This window comes from Brassica napus, chromosome C7 (assembly GCF_020379485.1).
Source record: "Brassica napus cultivar Da-Ae chromosome C7, Da-Ae, whole genome shotgun sequence".
NCBI lineage: Eukaryota > Viridiplantae > Streptophyta > Magnoliopsida > Brassicales > Brassicaceae > Brassica > Brassica napus.
In genome coordinates, this window is record NC_063450.1 from 19392721 (window position 1) to 19417737 (window position 25017).

The following is a 25017-nucleotide window of genomic DNA, read 5'->3' on the forward strand; positions in this document are numbered from 1 at the left end:
GTATTATTGGTTCCTTTTCTTATTCTTGTCTCTCTCTCTCTCTTCAATGCATCAAAACTTACGAGTTGGGACAAAAATCTTGTCATTCTTATTAGGCCGTGTAGTAGTAGTAGTAGCTTACATGTTTTTTTATCAATAGCTTGCACGTTCTAAACTATATAAAAAGCAGTTAAAAACTGTTTTGAAACAACAGGTTTATGGAAGATGCATGGCAATTTTATTTATGACAACCAAGTCATTTTTGGAGTGGATTATCCAGTTTGCAAAATAACTAATTTGTTTGTTCTGAAGGATATTAAATTTTAGTTTTTTTCTTTTGTTTATAGAATAGTGGTTACCTGTATTTTTGAATATAATCAAGATTTAACTAGAAGATATAAAATGTAACATAATTTTTGCCGCGTGCTAATTCACAACCGAGATACAATATGCTATCTATGTGATCTCAAATTCTCAATAAGTAAAGTTACAAAAAAAAAAAAAAAATCTCAATTAAGTATAAAACTAAATAAGACCGACATTTTCACAAACTCTTTAACATAAAACTGAGAAACTAACCCATATATACTATATAGTAAATGAAACTATGAAGAAGTTGGATACAAACCAGATGCATATACTCAACCACAGCCACAGTTAAGGACCTAGCAAAGTGGGTTTGGATAAGGTTAGATTTTTTAGTTCTCTTAATTAGATTTAAATATCCAAGAATGTACTAAGGAAAGTGGAAAACAGTAGGTCTAAGTTGGACTTGAATAACCATGCTTCATATAAGGGGAAAACGGCCAATTCATACATCAACAGAGGACCGCGGTCCCGATCAGTACATACACTCCATACCTGTGCTAAAACATACATCAACTCAAGATTTTTTTAAATTTCATACATCAACCAAAACCTTTAGGTTAATTCATACATTGACCGTTTTGCCGTTAGTCAAACTATAACAACGTCTTACGTGGACTTAACGGGTGATTATGTGGATTTATAGGTTTATTACGTGGATTATTATACACAGATTAACCAAAACGACGTCGCATTGGGCTTTAATTAAACGACACCGTCTTGTTTATTCTGAAACAAAAAGACCATCTCCTCGTCTCTGTCGGGAAAGAAAAGAAAAAAAAACAGAGCGTGAGAGAGAGAGATAGAGAGATACGAGATTGAGAAGAAGAAGCGCTAATGTCTAGCTCATCTAACCCTAATTCCTCGTATGGTACAGGTAAATAGAATCAATTTTGTCTCCAATCAAGGTTTGGGTGTTTATTTAGGCTATTTAATTGAGTGATAACTGAACAGCGATGAGCCAGAGTTTCAGTCGTCGTAGGGTTGAAAGGGAAAGAGGGTTTCCGGCTTTTTGTAGGAAGTGTGGAGAAGCTGCTGTGATTTTTACATCTAAAACCTTGAATAACTGAGGAAGACTTTTCCATGGTTGTCCTAATGGCAGTGAAGAGGTAAAAAATTTGACTTTGTTTATCTATTTGTAGTCTTTTATCCTTGCATATTGTTCATCAAACTCATCGCTTATCATCTCCAAAGCTCTCTTTCGGGCCTTTCTAGCGATATCATGTGTCACCGTCAAGTTGTATCTGTCTTCAATGATTTCTTGTATGAACCTTGGCATCAATGCATTATCGTGTCTGATCTCATTTATCAGAAGCTTAGCAATCACATGATCAGTCAATAACTTGCAATACCCGTCTTTGGTGCAAGTATGCTCTTCTTGGAATGACTTCACCATGTACTGCTGCACTGATTTCTCATAAGAACAGTAGATTCTCCAAGTACAAGGAACCTCACCCACTACAGCACACTTTGCCTCAGAAATTTGATCTCCCCATCTTGTGTATTTAACATTCCAACCTCCCTTCAATGCATATTCTAACACAGATTCCTTGAACTCGGTTATGCTTTCAAAAACCTGCATAATTTTCAACTCTCCACTTCCTCTTCGCCATCTTTCATAACCACTTTCGATGTCACCTTCTTCATCATCCGAGCATGGAGGTGTATCTCTATGAGCTTCATTGTACTCTTCCTCATCAACAAACTCAGAAACTATTTCTTCTACACGCTCATCCCGCGGGTCAGGTTCACTATTATCTCGGGCCTCATCCCTTTCTATTCCCGAATCAGCACCATCATGCGGAGAAGTTTCACCATCATGCGCTTCTGATTGAGCATCTTGCAAAGCTGATTCACTCTCTTCAGCCTCATTGTTAACGTCTTGGTGCTCAAGATAGATTTCCACTGTCTTTACATATTGTGTAGCATCACACATTTTTTGGAAGTTTAAACCGCCATCAAACAACACCTTCAAAGATAATAAGTCTTCGTAAGGAAACTTGTACCAAACTCGCTGCCCATACATATCAACAACATCTGCCGACATTATCCCACCAAATAGACATTGAGGAGCGGTTTCAAGATGATGAATTTTCCCACCAACATAGCTTAGACTTCCTTCTAAATTCTCAAACTTCCCGTCGTAGTATATAATAAACGTGATATCATTATCCCCACTGCAAAAATTATACAATGCATCAGTCACAGAAATAAATCATGATAATATATTCATTGACACATTTCAGCGAACACATTGTATGCTATCAAAACAGAACCCAATAATTTTCTCAGATAATAGGATCGAACATACCTCATTCCAACAATTCTCTCTTAATTGTGCTTTCACCTCCTCTGAATCGTCTTTGTCACACCTAACTTTGCAATTCTTCTTCTCAATCTCGTATCTCTCTATCTCTCTCTCTTTCACGCTCTGTTTTTTTTTTTTTTCTTTCCCGACAGAGACGAGGAGATGGTCTTTTTGTTTCAGAATAAACAAAACGGTGTCGTTTAATTAAAGCCCAATGCGACGTCGTTTTGGTTAATCTGTGTATAATAATCCACGTAATAAACCTATAAATCCACATAATCACCCGTTAAGTCCACGTAAGACGTCGTTATAGTTTGACTAACGGCAAGACGGTCAATGTATGAATTAACCTAAAGGTTTTAGTTGATGTATGAAATTTAAAAAAATCTTGAGTTGATATATGTTTTAGCACAAATATGGAGTGTATGTACTGATCGGGACCGCGGTCCTCTGTTGATGTATGAATTGACCGTTTTCCCTTCATATAGGTACAGAGTAAATGCAGATCCTAAAAACACACGTAAGGTCCATCTTATGAACACGATAGTTCAATATTTTATTTGCTAGTGAAAAAAGGGAAATAAATCACAATGGGCCAATTTCAAGAAGCAATATAATATAACATATAAAATGTTATTAGAAAGAAAACAAAATTTAAAAGATTATCAATGTAATGTGTATAGTGTTGTACTACTCTATGGCCAAAAGTGCTTCTCTTTTGCTTCCCCACACCCTTCAGATGCAGCTTTTCTACAGAGAAAGTGAGCTGTATTGAAATAATGATCAAAAATTAAATAAATACTAGTAACATTTTAGACAGAGACCTGCGCGTTACGATTACACCAAAGTATACCAGTAATCAATTCTTGTAAAGTCAGACCTGCGCGTTACGATTATATGTGAATTAAAAGGGATTATTGAGACTGATATATAGAAAAAGACAGACATTGTTAGATGATAGGTTATGTATGTGGTTACAACTGTTAATTCGGTCTCACATTTACTTGTAGTCTATGTGATATGGAAGCAGAAGCACGTACACAGAACCGGAATCATATACAACTGCCGAAGCGACTTTCAAAAAAAAATTGAAAGCGTGTGTGTGTGTGTATATATATAATCTAATGTATTAGTTTAAAAGAAAATAATATTCAAAATAATATAATTCAAAATCAAAACCTTCATCTTCATTCTTAATAATCTATACCAAATAAACCGACATCAAATTCTGTTTCAAAAAGAGTAATAATTCAAGTTTACATGTATAATAATCAAATTAATAATTTTTTAAGGGAATTAGATTAATCATTTCCACTATCACAAATATGATTAATACAGTGTATATATATATCTAAGTAAACTTTCTTAAAACTTTATTGTTTACAAATAAATTTTACTATTAATTAGTTCAAATATTTCACATATAATTTTATTTCTTATGTGTATTACATTTATTAAATAAGTAATTGAAAAATTAATAACTTTATATTTTCTACTTATTTACGATATCAAGTTGTAAAATGAAAGCATAGTATTTTAAAAGAGAGCCGCAAACTTCCAACATGTTTTTTTTAAAGTTTATAGAAACAATTTGGAAACAAGATTCTATAACTTGCTAAAACTTTTTATTCCAACTTTGATTCTTAAGCAAAAACATATGTCTGATGAAGCTTTCGTGCTATCTACCTTGTAATTAATTACTAAATACTAAATTAACATTATATTAGTTTTATTCTTTAACAAAATTTTACATAATTGTACACCGTTTGTCTTTTCATTTACGGTAATTTTAATTTAAATAAGCATGTTTTTTGCCAAAACAAAGAAGAAACACTTTTTGAATAAACAATATACAATAAACATGTTTATTATTAGGGAAATTACATTGTATAGCTTTCAAACAAATAATAATTTACTCTCTAGCTAAATATCCTATTTCAAATATCTACTTCTTCTCTTTTATATAATATTGCCATATTACCCTAAGCAACAACCGGGAAAACTTACCCAAAAAAAATTACACCCATTACTCTCAGAATTAAATTACTTTGAGAATCCATGATCAACATACAACACTTTGATTAGTATATTTTGTGAAGAATAACAACAGATTTAAAAGAATGTCAAAACCAGTTATTCTTCTTCTTTTTACTTTTTAATAACACAAGACTTTTGCTGATTTATCAAAGTATTGAATCTAATAACACTAGATTTTTTTAAAAAATTAATTACTTAGTGCAAAAACAAAACTAATAACACTAAATTTTAACTTTTTTTTTTGAAAATTTGTAACTGAAAAACATAAGAATCATTATAAAATCTAAATGTCTTTACAAATATATAATCTAATAACACCCCCTAACGAAAACGAAAGATAGTTTGCTGCAATTCATGTATTTAACATGACTGGTGAAGCCCATTATATGGCTAGTTGTAGTTGTCAGCTCATAGGCCGATCACTGAATTCAACAATTTGCATATATGTATGAAAAAATTTAATGTATCAGTGTCACGACAAGTGCGTATTCGTATGTCGACATCATTGAGTTAAAATAAAAGTTAGGTCAATCCTTTTATATTAAAAGAGAAACAATTTTTAGGACTAACCTTATGCTCATGTATTATTAACCAAAATGTCATTTTCTATGTGGCAACACCATATTCACTCTCACACTTTCTAATTAAAAACTCTCTCTTTACTAGATTTATTACATTCTTTGCCATTATTTATAATTATAGCTTAGCATAATGTTTTAATAGTATATCTTGGTAACGTACAATCTCAATGTAGACGAAGGAAGTAACCGGTTATTTGATAATGTGTTTTGTATCATTTTAAAACCGGTTGACATATATTATATTACATATGACTACTATACTCGAATGTTGTTTAAATGTATACTCGAGATCACACTATATCAAATGAGATAACTTGAAATCGGTTTAATGTATTTTTCTTAATGAAGATTATAATTTATAATTTGAAATCGGTTTAATGTATCTTTACATGTGATCTTAATGAAGATGATATCAAAACCGAGTGTTGCTTTTGTTGTGTTACTTTTCGATTTTATGTTAATATGTTTTATATCATTTTAAAATCGGTTACCATATATTATATTACATAAAAAATACTAAGGAATCTCATTTTCATGTATCGAATATATCACACTATATATTATATCACATATGAAAATAATCAATGATAATTCAATGTATACTCGAGATCTTTGGCAATGTCGATAACCATCTATCAATGCAATAAATCAGGAAATATGGCAATTATGGTATTGATTGCCATAATATAATTTTCAAAGATCATAAAGGCATTGTCAACCACACAATACTTGCGTGACAATGCATGATTGCCGTATGAATATTTCAAATTAGGAAATATGAAGCTAAATATAACACTAATACCGGTTATATATGTACTCATTAATATTGGCCGAATTTGGTAATGGAAATTCATCGTCGAAACCGAATCATATAATCATATTTTTGATCTTCACTGACTAATTTTGAATTTAATTTAGTTAACTAGAATCTCAGTTTGTTTTCTATACTATTCCAATAAATTCGCATAGCAACGATCAAGGCAAGTTTTCAAAATTCAGTATTTTGAATATAAAGGGGATGTGAATATTTTGCCTTGGACATAATTTTAATTGATTTTACGGAAATAATTATTGCAAATAGCTATAATTGCCCTCGGCCCGCGTCTTGCATATATAAATACAAGGCCGTATGATTACATCTCCTCATCCATAAAGTAGTATCCTATATTATATTTTGTTTCTTTCATATTTTAGTATTATTTTGCTTATGTTTCGTTTTATTTTATATTTATAATTTAGTTTATGCTTTTATTGCTTTTGTATCGTTTTTATCTTTACTTCATAATTTATTTTATATAAGTTTTTTCTTACTCTTATAGATTCATTTCCACGAAATATACTTCAATTAAACAAAACAAATACACAAGTTTTTTTTTTTAAATCCAAGCTTAATTTATATAGACATACACAATTTCGTTGAATCTCCCTTATTATATAACATGTAATATTTCTTTCTAAGATTATTAACTTTCTAATACATATTGATTCAAAAATCTCTTTAAATCTTCTCATCCCGCGCAGGGCGCGGGTTATCATCTAGTGTATGGATATAACCAAAGATATGTAGCTGATATTGTATTGTCGGTTTATATTTTCTGTATTGTATTGTCTATTTTTTTGTTATATGCTTTATTGTATGTCGTTTAATATCATTTTGGAGCCACTTATAATAATAAGGGTTAATTTGCCGAATAATCAAAATGAGAATAAAAATTAAGTATATAACATTGATTTTGACATAATTCACTAACTAACATTTAACCTTTTTTCAGCCGGTTATACCTTCATCTTTTGCGAGTAGCCGGGGAAAGAGAGAAAAAGTAGATGAACGATAAAACTCCACTATTAATTATCACACCACGTAATGCCACTAATACCACACACCTGTTTACCACATAAATATGCATCAGATTTTTCTATACCATATTGTCGAAATAGCATAAGACTCCAAATCCATTCACAATTCTTAAATACTAAACTTTACTCCAAACCCCTACCCCTAACTACTAGCCAAAGCTAGCCTAACATGAAGGCAAATTCAGTCAATTGGTAAATTTTAAATCAAGCACAATCAAGAAAATCATCTAATAATGATACATAATTTGGAAAAATGGCAAAAAAACATCACTACAAGTTTGTACACTGCACTTTTTTCTGGTGTAAAAGTAAGGCTGTTAGTTCTGAAAATGTATTTGAACTATAATGCGACAAATTGTTAATAAAAAATAATAGTCAATGGAAAAAATAATAGATAATAACAAACACAACAACACAATACAACATTGATACTCCGTAAAAGTTTATAATTAACAGGTTACATATATCAACATCATTTTATGTCTCTGTTAATGGAAGTCTGGAAGATTTCTTTACTAGTGCCAGAAGCATTCGTCAAGTTTGTTCACTCTCACCTTATTTTTATGGTATCCTCAACAATGTGCTCTCAAAGCTACTAGATGGAGCAGTAGAGGAAGGGGAATTTTCTTATCATCCACAGTGTAAGGAAGTAAAACTCACTAATCTAAGCTTTGAAGATGATATATTGGCCTTTACATATGGTACACCAGAGTCGTTATTAGAAGGTTTGGAGATCATGCAGTGATTCACATGAATGTCATGTTTACATATTAATACAACCAAGTCATCTATTTATTCATCAGAAATAATCTATCAGCTCTCTTTTCTACAGCCTCTTTTTGGGTTTAGTAGTTGGAACTCTCCCCATTCGATACTTAGGTATGCGACTGACTACCAAAATTCTCACTAGCCATGATTATGGGCTGCTGGTTGACAAAGTTAGAGGAACAATGTTCTGCTGGTCTAACAAGTCTTTATCTTATTCTGGAAGGTTACAATTGATCAAGTTTGTTATCTCAATCATTGTGAATTTCTGGAACTCAACTTTCATCTTACCAGAAAAGTGTCTTGACACGATCAAAACTATGTGTACTACTTTTCTTTGGTCGGATTTACCTACCCAAACTCACAAAGCAAAAGTAGGATGGGATGATCTTTCTTAGAAGGTGGGGGGGGGGGGGTTAGGGGTGAGGAAGTTGTGGGATTCTACTAGGGCCTTTGATTTGAGTCTCATAAGGTGATTATTTACTCAGCCTTCTTCTCTTTCGGTTAGCTGGGTCAAACATTATCTATTTCGGTACAACTCTTTTTGGCATGTTCGAGACGATTCTAAAAGATCTAGGATATAGCTTAAGTTGAGGGATGTTGCTTATCAATTCTTCAGATTTGAGGTAAGAGATAGAGAGAGCAAACACTTTTGGTTTGATGATTGGCTGGAGAATGGTCGTATGATTGAAATCATTGGAGATGTGGGTACAACATACCTCGGTGTTGCTAGACACGCCAAGATCAGGGATGCAATAACTCTGGAAGGGTAGTGTATTAGAGGAAAGAGAAGTCGGACATTTCATGATCTCAACAACAGTATCCAGGCTATAGATGTGCCACTGATGGGAAGGGAGATGACATAGTGTTATGGAAGCATGGGGCCGAAGACTATCACACAAACTTCTCAGCCTCAAGAACATGAGATCAACTTCAATCTAAAAGGAATATAATGGTTTAGAGTAGAGTGGTCTGGTTTATTCTCTTTTATTACTTAGCTTGATGTAAAATACAGTTTAGCTACTGGTGATCGAATGAGGTAATAAGGAGCAGTTCAGAGAGATGCGAATTATGTGAAGAAAAAGATGAGACTTGAGATCATTTGTTCTTTGCTTGCTCTTTTTCTTACATAGTTTGAGAGGATTAGCGCGACAGCTTATGGAATCTAATATCAATCCGGACTGGCAATGAAGTCCAAACTACTTGAAAACATGACACATAAGAGATTGGACACCATTCTAGCAAAGCTTTTGTTTCAGGTTTCTATCTACTATATATAGAGAGAGAGATAAATACAAGGCGCCATCATCAGATCTAGACAGCCATGGATCAGATCAGATGCGGAGGCTCGTTGAGAAGACTATGAAGAACACAATCCTATCTATCAAGTACAAATCTGAGCATAAATATGCACGTCTGCCTGGCCGAAAGGTGGCTTTAGCACTTAAATAGCAATTAGGATATACTCTCTCTATTTCATATTAAATGTCATTTTGATATTTTTTACGGAGATTAAAAATTATGTAATAGACTAATATATATTCATTTAATGTGTGATTGATTAAATGAAAATGGTTTAAATAAAAGTTTATTGGTTATTCAAAAGTAAAAATGAATTTAATGTACAAAGTTACATTGGAATGATATATTTTGAAACAAAAAAATAAACAAGTAACATTTATTATAGAACACAGCGAATACATATACTAAACTTCATAGATTCTAATCAGTTAGGACTGCTTTGTAAATAATATCAATAAATTTGAATCTCATCAAAAATATAATTTATAATTATCATCCATTAAAATATTTAATAATCTACAAAAGTTTTTGGCAAGACTCCTTTTAAACTTCTTTCATCTGTAATTTGTTTCGTTTTGAAAAACTTGCCACGTAATTAAACATTTTAATATTTATACAAAATGATTTTCTTCTAGTTTTTTACTCTACTTAACCGGAAAACAAACTGTTCATCATATTAGTACTGGCTGTGTCGATTTTCTGATTAAACAAGTGATGTATGAGACAGACAATTAAACATTAAGGGGGCAGGTACAAAACTATTAGAATGAAAACAGAGTTACATCTTGTAATGAAAAACATAATTTGACATGAATTTTGATCATTTACAGAGACGTCAGAGGATAGTATCATTTTTGTTTTTGTTTCTTCTCGTTTCTCCATCAGACAAAAACTACTTACACTAGAGAGACAGACATATATGTCAGAGGGAAGAAAGAAGCAGTAAAGATGATTATCTGATGAAACATTGTGAGGTAGACTCGCCAATCTCTCAGCATTCACATCTCTTTGCTAATGTTTTCTTTACTCCTCTCACAATCTTACCGAACCATATCAAGTTCATGACACCGAGCGCAGCTGGTACCCCAAATACCAGAGCGTATCCAAAGATGTGCATCCTCATGACCTATACCCCCAAAAACAAAAGCAAATCCAATCACATAAACAAACTAGGATATTAGATAATATTGTCATGTGTCGAATTCAATGGGGACGGTTTTGATGCAACTTTCGACCCATATATGAAGAGATTACCGAGAAGGAGATCATGAGTTTTTTACCTGGTTGTAGTGCAGATAGACATGATAAAACATGTATATAAATAGTAGAATTCTAGCAACCTGACATGAAAATGTTACGAGTGATCAGTAGACACCATAATGTTGTGCATCAAAATGAGTCGAATGTTTATGTACCAGCCACGCCAAGAAGATGAAAACGCCATTGACAACATATGCCATCGACTTCTTCATACCAGCTGTGTCCAGGTACCTTCATAAGACCCCCAAGATAATCCGCTCGTTGTGTCAGAAGAAAGATTACTAAGATGAAAATCTTGTAATGTACATGGAAAACAAAAGTGGGACTTACCATCTCAAGTTGATCTCGGGGGTTGTAATCTCGGAGATGAGGACCATGTATGTATACAACTGTCCTTCCCCGGAGAACAAGGAGTAGGCAACTGCTACCCCTGATAGCGAGTGATGCACAATCTGAAATCAAATGCAAGGTTTAGCATTAGCATCTTTATGGAGTTGGGCGGTGTAGAGGTTTTAAAATAGATAAACCGAAAGTAAAACATCAATCAGTAGATAGAGCAAAGTGGTTGGGGAAGAAGAGTTACTTACATACTCAAGTCCACCCAAAGAAGGATATTTCCAGAAGATCATCCCAAGATCAGCAATGAAGTAACCAATGGATAACTGCAAATATAATTTATATGTCATGTTCAAACATTCTTCTCTCAAAGACTCAACATTAGGTTTTGGTCACAGTTAAACAAGAGCTTACCCCTAGACCGAGAGAGGAAAGAAGTGAGCTCCGGAACACAACAAGATCATTGTGCCACCTATCGGAAAAGAGATCGGACCAGAAGACAAAGTAGAGCGACATTGCGGAGATAAAGATAGCATGAACCGTTGAGATACCACTACAGCCCAAAACACGACGAAACAACATCAACAAAAACCCAAAGATCCTAAATGAACAGAGACAAGACTTTCTGAAAGAGTCAACAATCCATCAACAAAACACAAACCGGTTGTTCCATTCGATTCGTTGAATCTTGGTGAGGATGATATAGGTCTTGGAATGTGAGTTGCTGATGAAGTGACAAAGATCATAGACCTACAAAAAGAATCATTAATCAAACGATTAGGATCAAAATCTAGCTTTGTCCCTTTAAAATCTAGAAAGAAAGAGGGAAACTTTTTTTTACCACTTTGCAGAGGAAAATGCCGGTGAGAACAGAGGTGTAAGGAATAAAAGGATCAGCCAAGAGGTAGTTGTTGACCAAATGCTGAGCTTGATGATGATAAGCCTTTATGGCACCAATCGTTTGCAAAGAGGTCGACGACATTGCAGAGATTATTTGATTATTATACAGATTCGATCTATCGATTCCTCATCTCATCATTCGCCACACCGCCCTACACCCATAACAGAATCAATCTCGAGATGTTAATCTCAACGATAGAAAAAGGAAACTCCAGATTAACCTAATCTCTAATTGATTCATCCTACTTCTCGTCATATAGAAAACGCCTAATCTCAAATGCAGATTCGATATGCGATACCTAGATCCCTACAAATGAGTCAAAATCAACGAAACTCGGATTCAATCCAAGTCAAATCCGATCCACCAAAACAAGAAGATTTGGTACCTCGTGTAGGGGAAAATCTGAATAAATCTCTCGGAGAAATGGACGCAAAGGAAGGAGGAGACGCTTTTAGAATCGGCGGCGAGAAAAGTGAGAGAAAGGAAGCAGCGAAGCTTTAGCTTTTAATCAATGCGCGAAATGTGAAGGAGAAGAAGAAGATGAGAAGAACACAAAAGACTCGTCGATCTGAGGGAAAAAAAAAAACTACAGCTGGTGCACGAAAAACAACTATTAAATTAAAATAAACTGTTACATTAAAAAACTAGAATTAGGTATTTAATTTCAACTAGTTCTAATTTTAATATAAAATAGTACTGGCCAAACTTATGTTAATGGGAATGGTTATACATGTATGTTATTGGGGGAAAAAACATGAACCAGACATCTAACAAACTGAATCAAAATAAATATTAGAATTAGAGTATTATTATAGTTCGATTCGTGTGAATCACTTCTACTACCATGTCTTTTTCATTTGCTTAGGTAGACTCTCTTACAACATTTTTTTCTTATAATATATAAAGATATAAAAAGTAAAGTAAAGAAGAAGATGGTCTGTAAAACAAACCAAAAAAAAAATCGAGCCGCCCCCGTAAAGAAAAAAAGAGCGATTTTTTTTTGATAACTCTGGTATCTGGGCAGCCACATTCCCAACTATCCTTCCGTAGGGGGTCCAGAATCCGCTGTGGCCGGGGCTCGAAGTCGTGATGGCGGGCACCTCAGCCGAGGTTCCTTTACCACCAGACCACGAGGCCTGGTTAAAAAAAAAAAGAGCGATCTTGAAGAAGAAACATCGAGCACCGGCGTTCGGCTTTCCTGGTCGCCGCTGACTGCTTCTCTTCTCTCTTCTCCTTTTATTTTTGCTCTCCTCCTCCTCTTAGTTGATAGCGTCAATATGTATGGTGTCTCTGGTTGGGGTCTGTTCGGCGTTGGATTCTAGATCTGCTCCGGGAGAGCTAGATTCGGCGGTCTGGGGCTCCTTGTTGGAGCATCGACGAGACGACTTCGGTTTGAAGGGTAAGGGAGTCGGCTTTTAAGATGTATCTGTGTCAGATCTTGTTTTTCTCTTTGTAGATCTGAGTTCTGTTTGTTTCGATGTCGGCGTGGATGATTTGGAAACATGCTCTATCCTCTGTTTCTTCTCTGTGACAAGCAGCATTGGTCTTTGTGGAGGGGTTTGTGAGCTTTGGATGCGGTTGTGGGTTGGCGACTTACCTAGGCTTGGGAGTGTCTCCCCTTTCTCTGGAGTTATCTCTGGTGGTTGTTGATCTTTATTGGTCAGAGCCTTGTTGCGAGCTCAATTCTAGTTTTGTGAGGATAGGATGGAGATACCTGTGTTTTGGAGTTAATGCTTCTTTGCTGGTCGATTTCCGCCGTTCTGTTAGTAATAGTCCTGGTGTTGGAGTGGTTTTCATCCAGTTACCGGCTGTGTGAATAAGACGTGTGTTCGGGAAGCTTTTATAGGCTTCGCCGTGGGGTGTTGGTGCATATGAGGCGCGTAGAGAACCTACTCAAGATCCAATGGCAAGTCTTAGTTGGGATTGAAGGGTGTTTATAGCGACGGTTAAAGATTCAAACCTCTTTCGGCCCAGTTTATGTTTTGGTGATGTTCGTGTGCTTCCAGGTTATCTCGCTGCTCTTCTTATCTTGAGGTTATTGTTGATGAGTTCTCGCTAGGTAACCTCGTCTTTGGGTACAAGGTTGAAGCCTCCTCTCCTGTTGTTCTGTTCTATTATCCTGCCTCTCGACATCTTTCTTTTTCTTTGTTGTTGTTAGCTTTGGGGGTTTATGTTTTGTTCATCTGTTGGCTCTGGGAGGTATATATTACCTCGCCGGCTCTTGGCTTCAGACAATGTATTTATTGTATGTGTGTAACCGAATGTTTGATCTAATCTTAATCTACCGGATGTCAAAAAAAAAAGAAGAAGATGGTCTGTCATTAGATAATTTCATTATATGGCGATTAAAACTTGCATGTGACATTTTTGTGATTTGCAAAAAGAAGCATAACTGAAAAGATCGTCACATGTTAAGAAGCAAGTAACAAAAAGTTAAAAGGTAGATTGATGGTCTAATAAATGAGATTGTGCAAAGCATAATACCCGACCAATCATTGAGATTTTAACCCGTTTTAATGTTCAGTACTACTAAGAAAAGCTTTTGAAATCGTCCAGGCATTCACCTTCAATGATTTATGTTAAGTCAAATATCTTTCTCATGGGCCCATGAATTATCAGAAAAACAGAGAACCCATGACTGAATAACATCGAAGGCAACTAGAGGCTCCATTATGTTATTTTGTATGCATGTGTCTCTCTCATACACTCACCGTCACTTGACTTTTGTAATAGAAAATTGCATGATCAATGCATGATCACTGCGAAAAATAACCAAATAGATAAGAATCAATGATGTTTTTCTGTATGCATATATCTCTCATTGACTTATCCTTACTCAACTTTTGTAATACAAATTGCATGATCAAATGCATGATTTATATGCTCAAATTTACTCTAAAAGCAACTCTATAATTTTAAACCATCACTTGAAGTATTTAGGGATCAAATACACATGCATTGGATCACACAATAGATGAGAGCCCTAGCTTCCGATGAGCCCCACACCTGTGACAGCTTGAGAAGCCTACAAAATGGAGGATTTATCATCGTCTATAAGCTTTCAAGAAACAGAAAACATGGTTCCAAAAAGACTTACCAAAAAACAAGATTTTAGAAAACGCACACCAGTCATCTATATCCCGCTTACTTGAATCGGTTATATCCCTCTTCTTCGCTTAAGCACCGATTCTTTCTAAAAGGGAGTCAACCTTTGCTCATCCTTTATGTGGATCCGCTAGCTCGGTTTGAAGAGTATCCTAGATAGAAGGAGAATGGTGGAGATGAAATTAGCTCGGCTGATTTTAAGGTGGTCCAGCAGAGTTGGCATCTATATGGATGGTCTGACGAAGAGTCATCTTTCAAATCATCAGAGGTTTTCCTGATTTAAACATCTGACGTTGATGGAAACTCTGGTTACAAGTAGCGGTTTGGCGAAAGGAGGAATTGAGTGATGATATTGGTTTCCTATTTGGAGCTTTCATCGGAGGAAGACATGTGATGGTGAACAGAGAAGATGACTGGAGAGCGCATGCTCACCGGAGTTCGCAAAATGAGAAGCGATTTCTTTGTCCTCGTAAAGCCACATGTGTGTAATCCTCTTTTAGGAAGCAACATGTATTCTTTTATTGATGTTTTTTTTGTTTACGTGTTGTTATGAACTCTTTTGAGTCTTTTATCATGTTCTCTTTCATAAAGCTTTTGGGCTAAATTAATGAATAGAGTTGACAAAAAAGGAGTTATATGAAGTGTGGAAATAAATACTAAAATAGATGTTACTAGGTTGAAATCCGTGTCTTGCGCGAAATCAACATTATATATATAAATTATTTTATGTATTATATGTTTTAGGGCAATTCTCTCAAATAGCTTTTTAAAGTTTTTGTCACGAAAATAACCCTAAAATAATAAAATGACTAAAATAGCATGTTTTTCTTTTGAAAATTTTAATTTTATTTTTTTATTTTCAAAAATTTAAACTCATCTCCAAAATCCAACCCCGTAACTTTAAACCCTAAATCTTAGATTAGTTAATCCTAAGGGTATAAATGCATATTTATCCTTCAATAAAATCTCTTTTGTCATTTTCCTCCTTGAGGGTCTATTTTTGTGAAAATAAACTAAAAATGGCTACCTAAAAGAATTTCTCTATGTTTTAACATATTATGAAATAATAAATATATATTGAATAATTAAAGTAAGTAACTATTACATATATATAATTAAATTAGTGTGAACATATAAATCAATTTTGTTAATCCAAACAATAATTGTTTTTCTATTTGATAGAATATGTAATTAAATTTAAATGATATTAACATACATAGTATATTTTTAATATTAATATCTAACAAAATGATGCTTTCTACTCATATAGTTTTTTTGATTAATAGGTTTTTACTGTGGGATTAATCGTTTTAGTAATTTGTAATAGTTTAAAAATTAAGTTGTTAATGCTCGTTCAAAGCTTTTATCAAAACAATTTGTTCAATGTAAATTTCAAAATTAAATTATTTATGTATTTGATATAGTTTATAGTTTAATTTAAAATGATATATATATATATATATATATATATTAAACTTAATAATTAATTAAATTAAATTTGTACTTATATGATTTTGTAATCATTTGTATTTTGTCATAACAAAAATTATAAACCATGGATGTGAATGTGAGAATTTTAACAGTTTTAGTAATTTATAATCGTTTTTAAAAATTCAAAATATAACATATACATAAAATCTATTTTTTTTAATATATTTAGTGTGGTTGTTTAATTTATTTTAATATTTTAAAATGAAACAATATGATAAAAGATACACTAATTTTTATCAAATCTTTATTATTCAAAATCATTAATTGTCATATATACTTTAGCCACATTAGGAAATTCCGTAACTTTTCTCCCCTATATATTAAAAGAGAAGTATTACAATATTTTAGCTATGACACGTGTTATCACTAAAATGTTTCACAAAGTCTTTAGAGATATATGTTGGTCCACTAAACATATATTATATACTTCTCATTAAACTAACCATAAATTTAATTAAAAATCTACAATTAATATTTTTCATTCTTTCCTTAAATAAAAGTTACGGAATTACTAAAAGTGAATAAAACATATATTTGACAATTAATGATTTTAATAATAAAGGTTTGATAAAAAATTTACTTATCCTCCATTATTTTTGTTTAATGTTGTATTATTAAAATATATTAAAAAATCATACTAACCATATAATAAAAGAGCTTTTTGCAAATATGACTCAAAACTTAAAGTCAAACATAAAACTTACTCATGTTTTTTTTTTGGAACTTTGACTTGCCTCTTTCACCCCCAGAGTCCAGGTTATTCACGAAAATACCATCATTTTTTTTCTTTTTTGAAAATGCTTATTTTACTCTATCGCCCTCATCTTCCTCAAGTATTCACAATATTGTCATTCCCATGAATACACCAACCACCATGAACAACCAATTTGAAGCTCTTAATGCACCTAAAAATCGATTTACACTCTTACTCTCTCAATTCTTATGAACCAAAAACAACATCTCTTTACTTTCTCTTCATATTCATCCAAAAAAACCCAAGATTTTGATTCTAAAATTTTTATGGTTCATAGAGCCATTGAAGCTTACGATTCTTGGTGGGTCACTTTTGTTTGAGATTATGGGTGCTTGGAGAAGACTTTTGTGTGCTAAATAAGTTATCTCACTGGTTGAAACTATGAAATTAGTTTTTTTTTCCAGATCTGTTCGTCCAGACGACTTCCGGGAGTCGTCTGGCTGCAGACGACTTACATAGAAGTCTTCTGGCCAATGCAGAGGTTAATTTTGCAATTGACTTTTAAATGTGTTTTTCTAGACGACTTACATGGAAGTCGTCCATCTTTGTTTGTTAAAAAAAATCGAGACAACTTCATGTAAGTCGTCTAAGGTAAACGGGTTAGTTTTGCATTTGACCGGATTGTGTCAGAAATTTGACTTTTCCTGGACGGCTTACATGTAAGTCGTCCAGTAGAAAATTAAAATATTAATATTTTGTTATACCTAGACGACTTCCATGTAAGTCGTCTCAGGTTAGTTTTGCAATTGAAAAATAAAACAAAAAAAAAATATTTTTGTCTAGACGACTTAGACGGAAGTCGTCCATCAGACGACTTCCATGAAAGTCGTCCATGATTTTATTCCGAGATTCTGGTCAAACCTTGCTTATCTTAGACGACTTCCATGTAAGCCGTCGGACGACGTCCGTGTAAGTTGTCTAGAAAAAAATAATTTTTTTTGTTTTATTTTTCAATTGTAAAACTAACCTGAGACGACTTACATGGAAGTCGTCTAGGAATAACAAAATATTGATTTTTTAATTTTCTACTGGACGACTTACATGTAAGCCGTCCAGGAAAAGTCAAATTTCTGACACAATCCGGTCAAATGCAAAACTAACATATTTTCCCTAGACGCTTACATGGAAGCCGTCTTGAATTTTTTTTTTAACAAACAAAGATGGACGAGTTCCATGTAAGTCGTCTAGGTTAATTGAGTTTTCTAGCTAATTGAGTTTTCTACCTTAGTTTTTGTAAATTTGTTAAGTAACTTTAAGATATGTTTATCTAATTTTCAAAAGTGTTAAGTAACTTCAAGAATATCAAGAAACATGGTTTAATGTGTCTTCTCAGATCATAAGATATATTTTTTTACTTATGTATCTAATGAAAGTGTTCTAGCTTTGAACTTATGTAATATTTTATCTTTTGTGAATTTGACTAAGTTTTCTTGAGAATTCTTCTCCCTTAGTTGTAATAAATTTGATTATTTTTTTGTGTTATTGTGTTTTGCTATTGAAGTTGTATCAATAACTTCAATTATGTCAAGTAATTTTGGCAAGATAATGTCGTGGAAAATGAAAATATTTACCAAACTTTTTCATTAATATCTCTTCAAATTTACAAAAAAAAGTCACAACTAAAGGAGTACACATGCAAATCACAAAACATACCACAAACAAAACTATTATAGATCATTCCTCTACAAAGACAAGCTTAGACTCCACTTGATATGGAAGAAGACCCCGTCAGAAGACTTCGTCAGAAGACTTCCCGGAAGTCGCCTGGAAGACTTGCTGGAAGTCGTCTGGAACATTATATTTTAGAAGACTTTCGATAAGGCTTCCTATAGGTCTTCCAAAGTCTGATCCAGATCTGAAAAACATGTATATCAAATCCAGATCTGTAAAACCTGCATATCATATAAAAAACGTTCAAATGGCTTAAAAACAGAGAAAATGAGTGGAAAATTAGATAGACATACTTTTATAGAACACACAAAGTTCATATCCAAATGGAAGATGAGAACCATCTGATTAAAACCTGCAACAAAAAGATAGATTAGTGAGAAAGACATGAGACAAAAATGAAAAATTCATATAAAGTTTAGTATTTTCAAGTCAAAGAGATTAGAGTGGGTTTGGAGAGTTTTAGTCTGGGAAAAAAATAAGAATTTTATGCAACAGAAGGTTACCAAATGAAGAAAAATCACCATAAGAACTTACCAAAACGCTCAGATCTATTATGAAAGGAGACATGGGAGAAGACTCCGTCAGAAGACTTCCTAGAAGTTGTCTGGAAGACTTCCTGGAAGTCGTCTGGAAGTCTTCCTGGAAGTCGTCTGGAAGTCTTCTAGCCCAGAAGTCTTCCAGATCTGAAAAAACCTGCATATCCAAATCCAGATCTGAAAAACCCGGATCTCCAAAAACGTTCAAATGACTTAAAAACATAGAAAATAGGTGGAATATTAGATAGATCTACCTTTATAGAACACATAAAAATACATATCTAAAATTAATAAATCTAGATTTAAATGAGTGGAAGATGAGAGCCTTGTGATGAAAACCTGCAAAACAAGATAAAAAGTGAGAAAGACATGAGACAAAAACAATAAATTGATATAAAGTTTGGTGTTTATAAGTTCAAAGAGATTAGAGAGAGGTTGGAGAGTTTTAGAATGAGAAACATACCATTTTTGTTGCAGCCATTTGAGAGGAAGAGAGAGAATGTGTAAAAAAAATTTAATATATGGAGACAAAAATTCCAATAAGGTTAAATATTTTCGATCAGAAGACTTACTAGACGTCTTACTTGTAAGTCGCCCAGAAGACTTCAATATTTTTAGCGGGAGATAGAAGACTTCCCAGACGACTTACATGTTAGTCATTTAGACCCTAAACATAACCCCTAAACTAAATTAACTAACTAAACACTTCATAAAATCAAATTAAATTTAAAAAGTGTTTACTATACATAGAAATAATCACATGTAGATAAAAATTTAATTTTTCAAAAAAACATTTAAGCTTTCCAAAATTTAACCCTAAGAATACATACAATACTACAACATACGTTGCCAAACCCTAGACCAAAGAATATCATGATTCACTACTTTCACTCATCTATGTTGAAAACAATTCAATTTTATTATATCTTAATTTATATCACTTAAAACTGTTTATAATTACATGATTTTAATTTTTCGCTTATCAAAATATTTTTTACAAAATTTATAAATTATTTTTAAGATCAACTATACCAGACGACTTCCGTGGACGTCGTCCTAAAGACTTAACAAAATCTCAGAAGACTCAGAAGACTTAGCGGAGATATATTCGTAAAAATGAGTTCTGTTTTTTTGTTTCACAAGGGGTTGGCGGTAATTTCACAAGGCTTTTGGGTTACATTTGCATTTGATTCAAGTTTGGGTATACTTTTGCAATCAAAATCAAGTTTTGAGTCATATTTGGTAAATCTCCCATAATAAAAATTTAGATTTTTTTCATATATGTTATATTTTGAAATTTAAAAATTGACTATAAATTATGAAAACTATTAAAAGTCTCACAATGAAAATTTTATAACCAATGGTTTAAATGTTTTGCAATAATAATATACAAATGATCATAAAACCATATGATTAAACTCACATTTAATAGATATTCAGATCAATATATATATACACACTAAACTATATACCATATACCATTAAAATATAAAAATATTTTAATTTAAAATTTTGCACTAAACAAGTATTGACATTTTAATCTTTTAATTTTTGAAATTCGTATTGAATTTTCAAGAAAGATTATAAGTTATTAAAAATATTAAAAGTTTCACACTAAAAAATTGTATTAATGGTTTAAAAAAATTGTTCAAAAAATACAAATGACTGTAAATAAAAGTTATTGTTTAATTAATTACATGTAATACAAAATAGAGAAAATAATTGTTTAAATTTATTTACCACAAAATGATTGTAAATAAAAGTGATTTATTTAATTTATGTATTTGTGTCAGTTTAATTATATACTTAACAATTAATATTTTTCAATTATTCTATATATTTATTAATTTGTTTCATGATATGTAAAAAAATCGTTAAACAATTAACATTAAGCAAAAAATAATGGGTATTAAAATAGCTTAAAGAAATAATAAAAACATTAATAATGAATTTATGGTTAGTTTAATAAAAACCTTATTATATAATTATATGGACCAAACTATTTTTTTAATGATTCTAAGAAACATCATAGTGATGACACGTGGCTACAAAAAGAAGTTATAGTTTTCTCAATTAATATATAGGAGATATGAATATAAATTGATAGTAAATGGCTAATGCATTTTGAAGAAATGATCATTTATGATAAAATATATGGATTTAGAGATGGAAAATTGCCACAAATACCATATTCATAGTATTATTTTACGTTTTTACATTAACCATTTTTACCCTTACTTTTAATGAATGGTAAAAGACACTTATACTCCTAGGATTGACTAATCTAGACTTAGGGTTTAGTATTGAGGGGTGTAGTAGGGTTTTTGGAGTGTGAAATTTAGAATTCTAATAAATATATAAATAAATATTTTAAAAAGATTTAAAAAATAGTTTCAAACATAATTTTTGATTTTCAAAAATAAATTTTGAAAAAAATAATAATAAAAAATTCGAAAAAAAATCAAAAAAAAATTATAAAAAAGTTCGAATTTGAAAAAGTATAATTCAAAAATATTAAAAAAATTATTAATTTTTTATTTTTTATTTATTTATTTAAATAATGATTTATTATATATATAACAAGGGCATAAGAGTCTTTTGCCACTTAATGAAGAATGTATTTTTGGAAATGTCCCTTTAGTGGTTGTAAAGATGAAAAGTGGTATCATGAAAGTGGTAAACATAAAATTTCTCTTTTCGAGATTCGGACGGAAGATAATTGATTATATTTAAAGTGTATGTTATGGATGTACAAACATGTGTTATAAAGGTTCCAGCGGATTAAACATGAGGAATTTTCATGTTTACCACATTGTTGGTATCTTTATTCATGTTTACCACCGCTAAAGAAATCTTTTCAAAAACACTTTCTTTATTAAGAGGTAAAAAAAACTCTTATACCATTGCTATATTTATATAATAAATAATTATTTAAATAAATAAAAATAATAATTTTGCATGTTTTCGAATTATATATTTTCAAATTCGAAAGTTTTGTAAATATTTTATTATATTTTCAATTTTTTTTTGAAATTCGAAAACTATTTTTTAATTTTTTTTAAGTATTTATTTATATATTTATTATAATCTTAAACTTGACATTCCATAAACTCTATTCCACCCTCAACTCTAAACTCTAAGTCTAGATTAGTTAACCATTGGATGATAAATGTCATTTTTCTTCTTTAAAACTGAGCGTAAAAGTGGTAAAGATAAACATGAAAAATGATACTATAAATGTGGTATTTTTGACAATTTTTCATTAAAACTAGGGTCGGTCCGCCCTACGGGCATGAAGTTAGAAAAAAACTATTTTATATAATAATATGTTTGTGCTATTGTATGAAAAAAAAAGAAGTTAGGAGCACTATTTATCATGAAATCATGGACCTTAAAAAATAATTAAATTAGTAAATTCAATTTTGCATCACTATATAATATTATACATTTTATATGTACATTCACTAATATACTATAAACTTATTGGTTCATCTAATAAAAATATTTTATTGTATTCTCGACACATGTAAATCCAATTAAAATCATCGTACTCGATTCTGTTGATTTAGATTAATTTGTCATACTGGTATGATCGGATTGAATATCAACAATATCATAAGAGTTGTTTTTATGACGTATTCATAAGACGAAAACACGACATTATTTGTTTATTAAAATCTAAAAGTATATTGTTAAAAGTATTATTTTAATTTGATCTAAAGCCCACACAACAATATTCCCTCATGTTTATGAGTTACACCAAAAGCCTACACGATTTCTAACTCCAAGTTAATGAAATGCCATTTTTTGGATGCGGACATGTTTCGGCTTCTTAAAACTCGAATTAGTGACGTGTCCACCTACTTGGACATCATAGGAGGGAATCAAATTTAAATTATATTATGTATTTTTAACAAATTGTTTTAATATATATTTTATATTTTATTTCTAACTGATTGTCTAAATCTTTGTTTTGATTATGTAATAATCACTGGGTGTGGTTCCACTATTTTGTTTCTTATTAATTTCTCTGAGCTTCAGCTTTGTTACTAAAATAGAAGAAAATATATGAGATTCTTATTTCTGTTTTTTTTTTGTTAGAATAAGTTCAATAAAACATAGAAAAATATCGTTGGTTTTTGTTTTTCTGAATGTTCTTTATCTATCTTTGAAATTTCTGTTTTTACATTATATTAATTTATATTAAAAAGCTATTGCTTATTTCTTGTTATTTTTCATTTTTAACTTTTTAAAAGTTTATGTTTTAATTATGATTGAATCCTTGATTGTGGTTTGCAACTTTTGTTTTTTTATTAACTTTTAAACTTGATTTTCGTAACTAAAAAATAATGTGAAAATCAATTTTTGGTTAAAGTTGGTTTAATGAAATCTAAAAATCACTATAATGAAGGAATTATCTATTATTTTTTAAAAAAATGAATTATATTATGTAAATTCACCAAACTATCATTTGATGAAAGAAAATGATTGTAATTTTTTGGAAGGAAAATGAAATATTTATTAGAAAAACGGATTGCTAGTGTTTTTGTATTCGTTTGTTTTTTTCTGAATTATAGGATGAGCTTTGGAACAACTCAGAAGCTCTCTATACAATGAACATTAAATCAAAGGGAACAACACAGAAACAACAGAGAATTTGTGGCTATGCCATTCAACTTTGTGGCCCACTATGTATGTTCTTCGATGAAGATATCTATGCGCTGGACGATCTGAAATTTGTTCTCAGACTAGTTCATTTATGTAAATCAGTTAAACATTCCTCAAAGCTTAAAACAGTTAAACATTCCTCAAAGCTTAAAACACCATCGCTTTGTATCAGTTAAATCAGTTAAACATTCCTCTTCTTCTTTTTATTCTTTTCTTGATCTTCTTTTTGTTCTTCTTCTTCCTCTTTGAGATTGGAACAGAGTATCTCAGAAAATGTGGGTGGCTAGATAATTCTCTAACTCTCCGAGTTTACAAAACACAGTGTATCGTCAATCATGGAAGAATGAAAGATCCTGGTTCCAGATCATATTAATGGATGCTCAATAGTACTTAGAAAGCATTTCTTAGATTACTCGAAAGCAGAGACAAAGTATGAGAAATAGAGTCAAACCCTTTAAGCAAAAGCATCAAATCATTGATGGTGAAGACTCTAAAGAATTTTTAGTAACCGCGATCAGGCTTCAAATGTTTTGTTAAAACAGAGATGACTTAATAAACCAATTTTCACGACAGAGAAAAAAAGCCATGCTTTCTTAAAGCTTCCACTTTTCAATCTTAAAAGAGAAAAGCCCTTTTTTTAAAGATGGGAACCTCACCTGATCAAAAGCAGGGTATATGTAATCTGCGATCTGAATTTCTACATTTTCTCGATTTCCCTGTTAAAATCAAACACCAATAGATCTGAATTTCTAAAGCATCTAAGAACACAACATTGCTGCTAGACCAGTACCATTCAATGATGCCCTGAATCCAATAAGACAAACCGTTCAAAAGCTTATATGAATGGATAATCAAGAACAATAAGTCTAACCCAAAACACATGTAGGTTAAACATGTGAAGGATTCAAAAAAGTAGATACTTGCTCATTGAGAAGAGTGTTAAAGACGCATCTCCGCTGTGTTTGAGTTTGAGCAACATCCTTCTTTCATGTTAAGAAAAGAACATACGAAGCCGACATATCTAAAGGTGATGCGTAAGTAGTTTATGCTTGTAGCTTGTAAATCTGAACGGTGTAAGCAGGAGCCGAGCCTTGACGACG

The 25017-nt window shown here is 31.8% G+C and overlaps 1 protein-coding gene across 1 annotated transcript; it reads right to left on the minus strand.

Annotated features, from left to right (window-relative positions):
- Positions 1-9980: 9980 nt before the first annotated feature.
- LOC106426508 (TLC domain-containing protein 4-B) lies at positions 9981-12381 on the minus strand. Its single transcript, XM_013867219.3, has 9 exons — positions 12078-12381; positions 11633-11843; positions 11453-11541; positions 11206-11344; positions 11043-11117; positions 10786-10907; positions 10611-10686; positions 10476-10535; positions 9981-10321 (listed from the first exon to the last, which is right to left on the minus strand). The coding sequence occupies exons 2-9, from the start codon at positions 11771-11773 to the stop codon at positions 10187-10189; spliced, it is 837 nt and encodes a 278-aa protein (XP_013722673.1). The 5' UTR covers positions 11774-11843; positions 12078-12381; the 3' UTR covers positions 9981-10186.
- Positions 12382-25017: the final 12636 nt, after the last annotated feature.

Bases quoted from the DNA above. Each gene is read 5' to 3' on its own strand.
- LOC106426508 (XM_013867219.3), bottom strand. From the start codon at position 11,773: ATGTCGTCGACCTCTTTGCAAACGATTGGTGCCATAAAGGCTTATCAT. The intron at 11,542-11,632 runs GTAAAAAAAAGT...TTCTTTTTGTAG, and splicing joins GCATTTTCCTCTGCAAAGTG to GTCTATGATCTTTGTCACTT. The intron at 11,118-11,205 runs GTAAGCTCTTGT...TTATATTTGCAG, and splicing joins TTTCCTCTCTCGGTCTAGGG to TTATCCATTGGTTACTTCAT.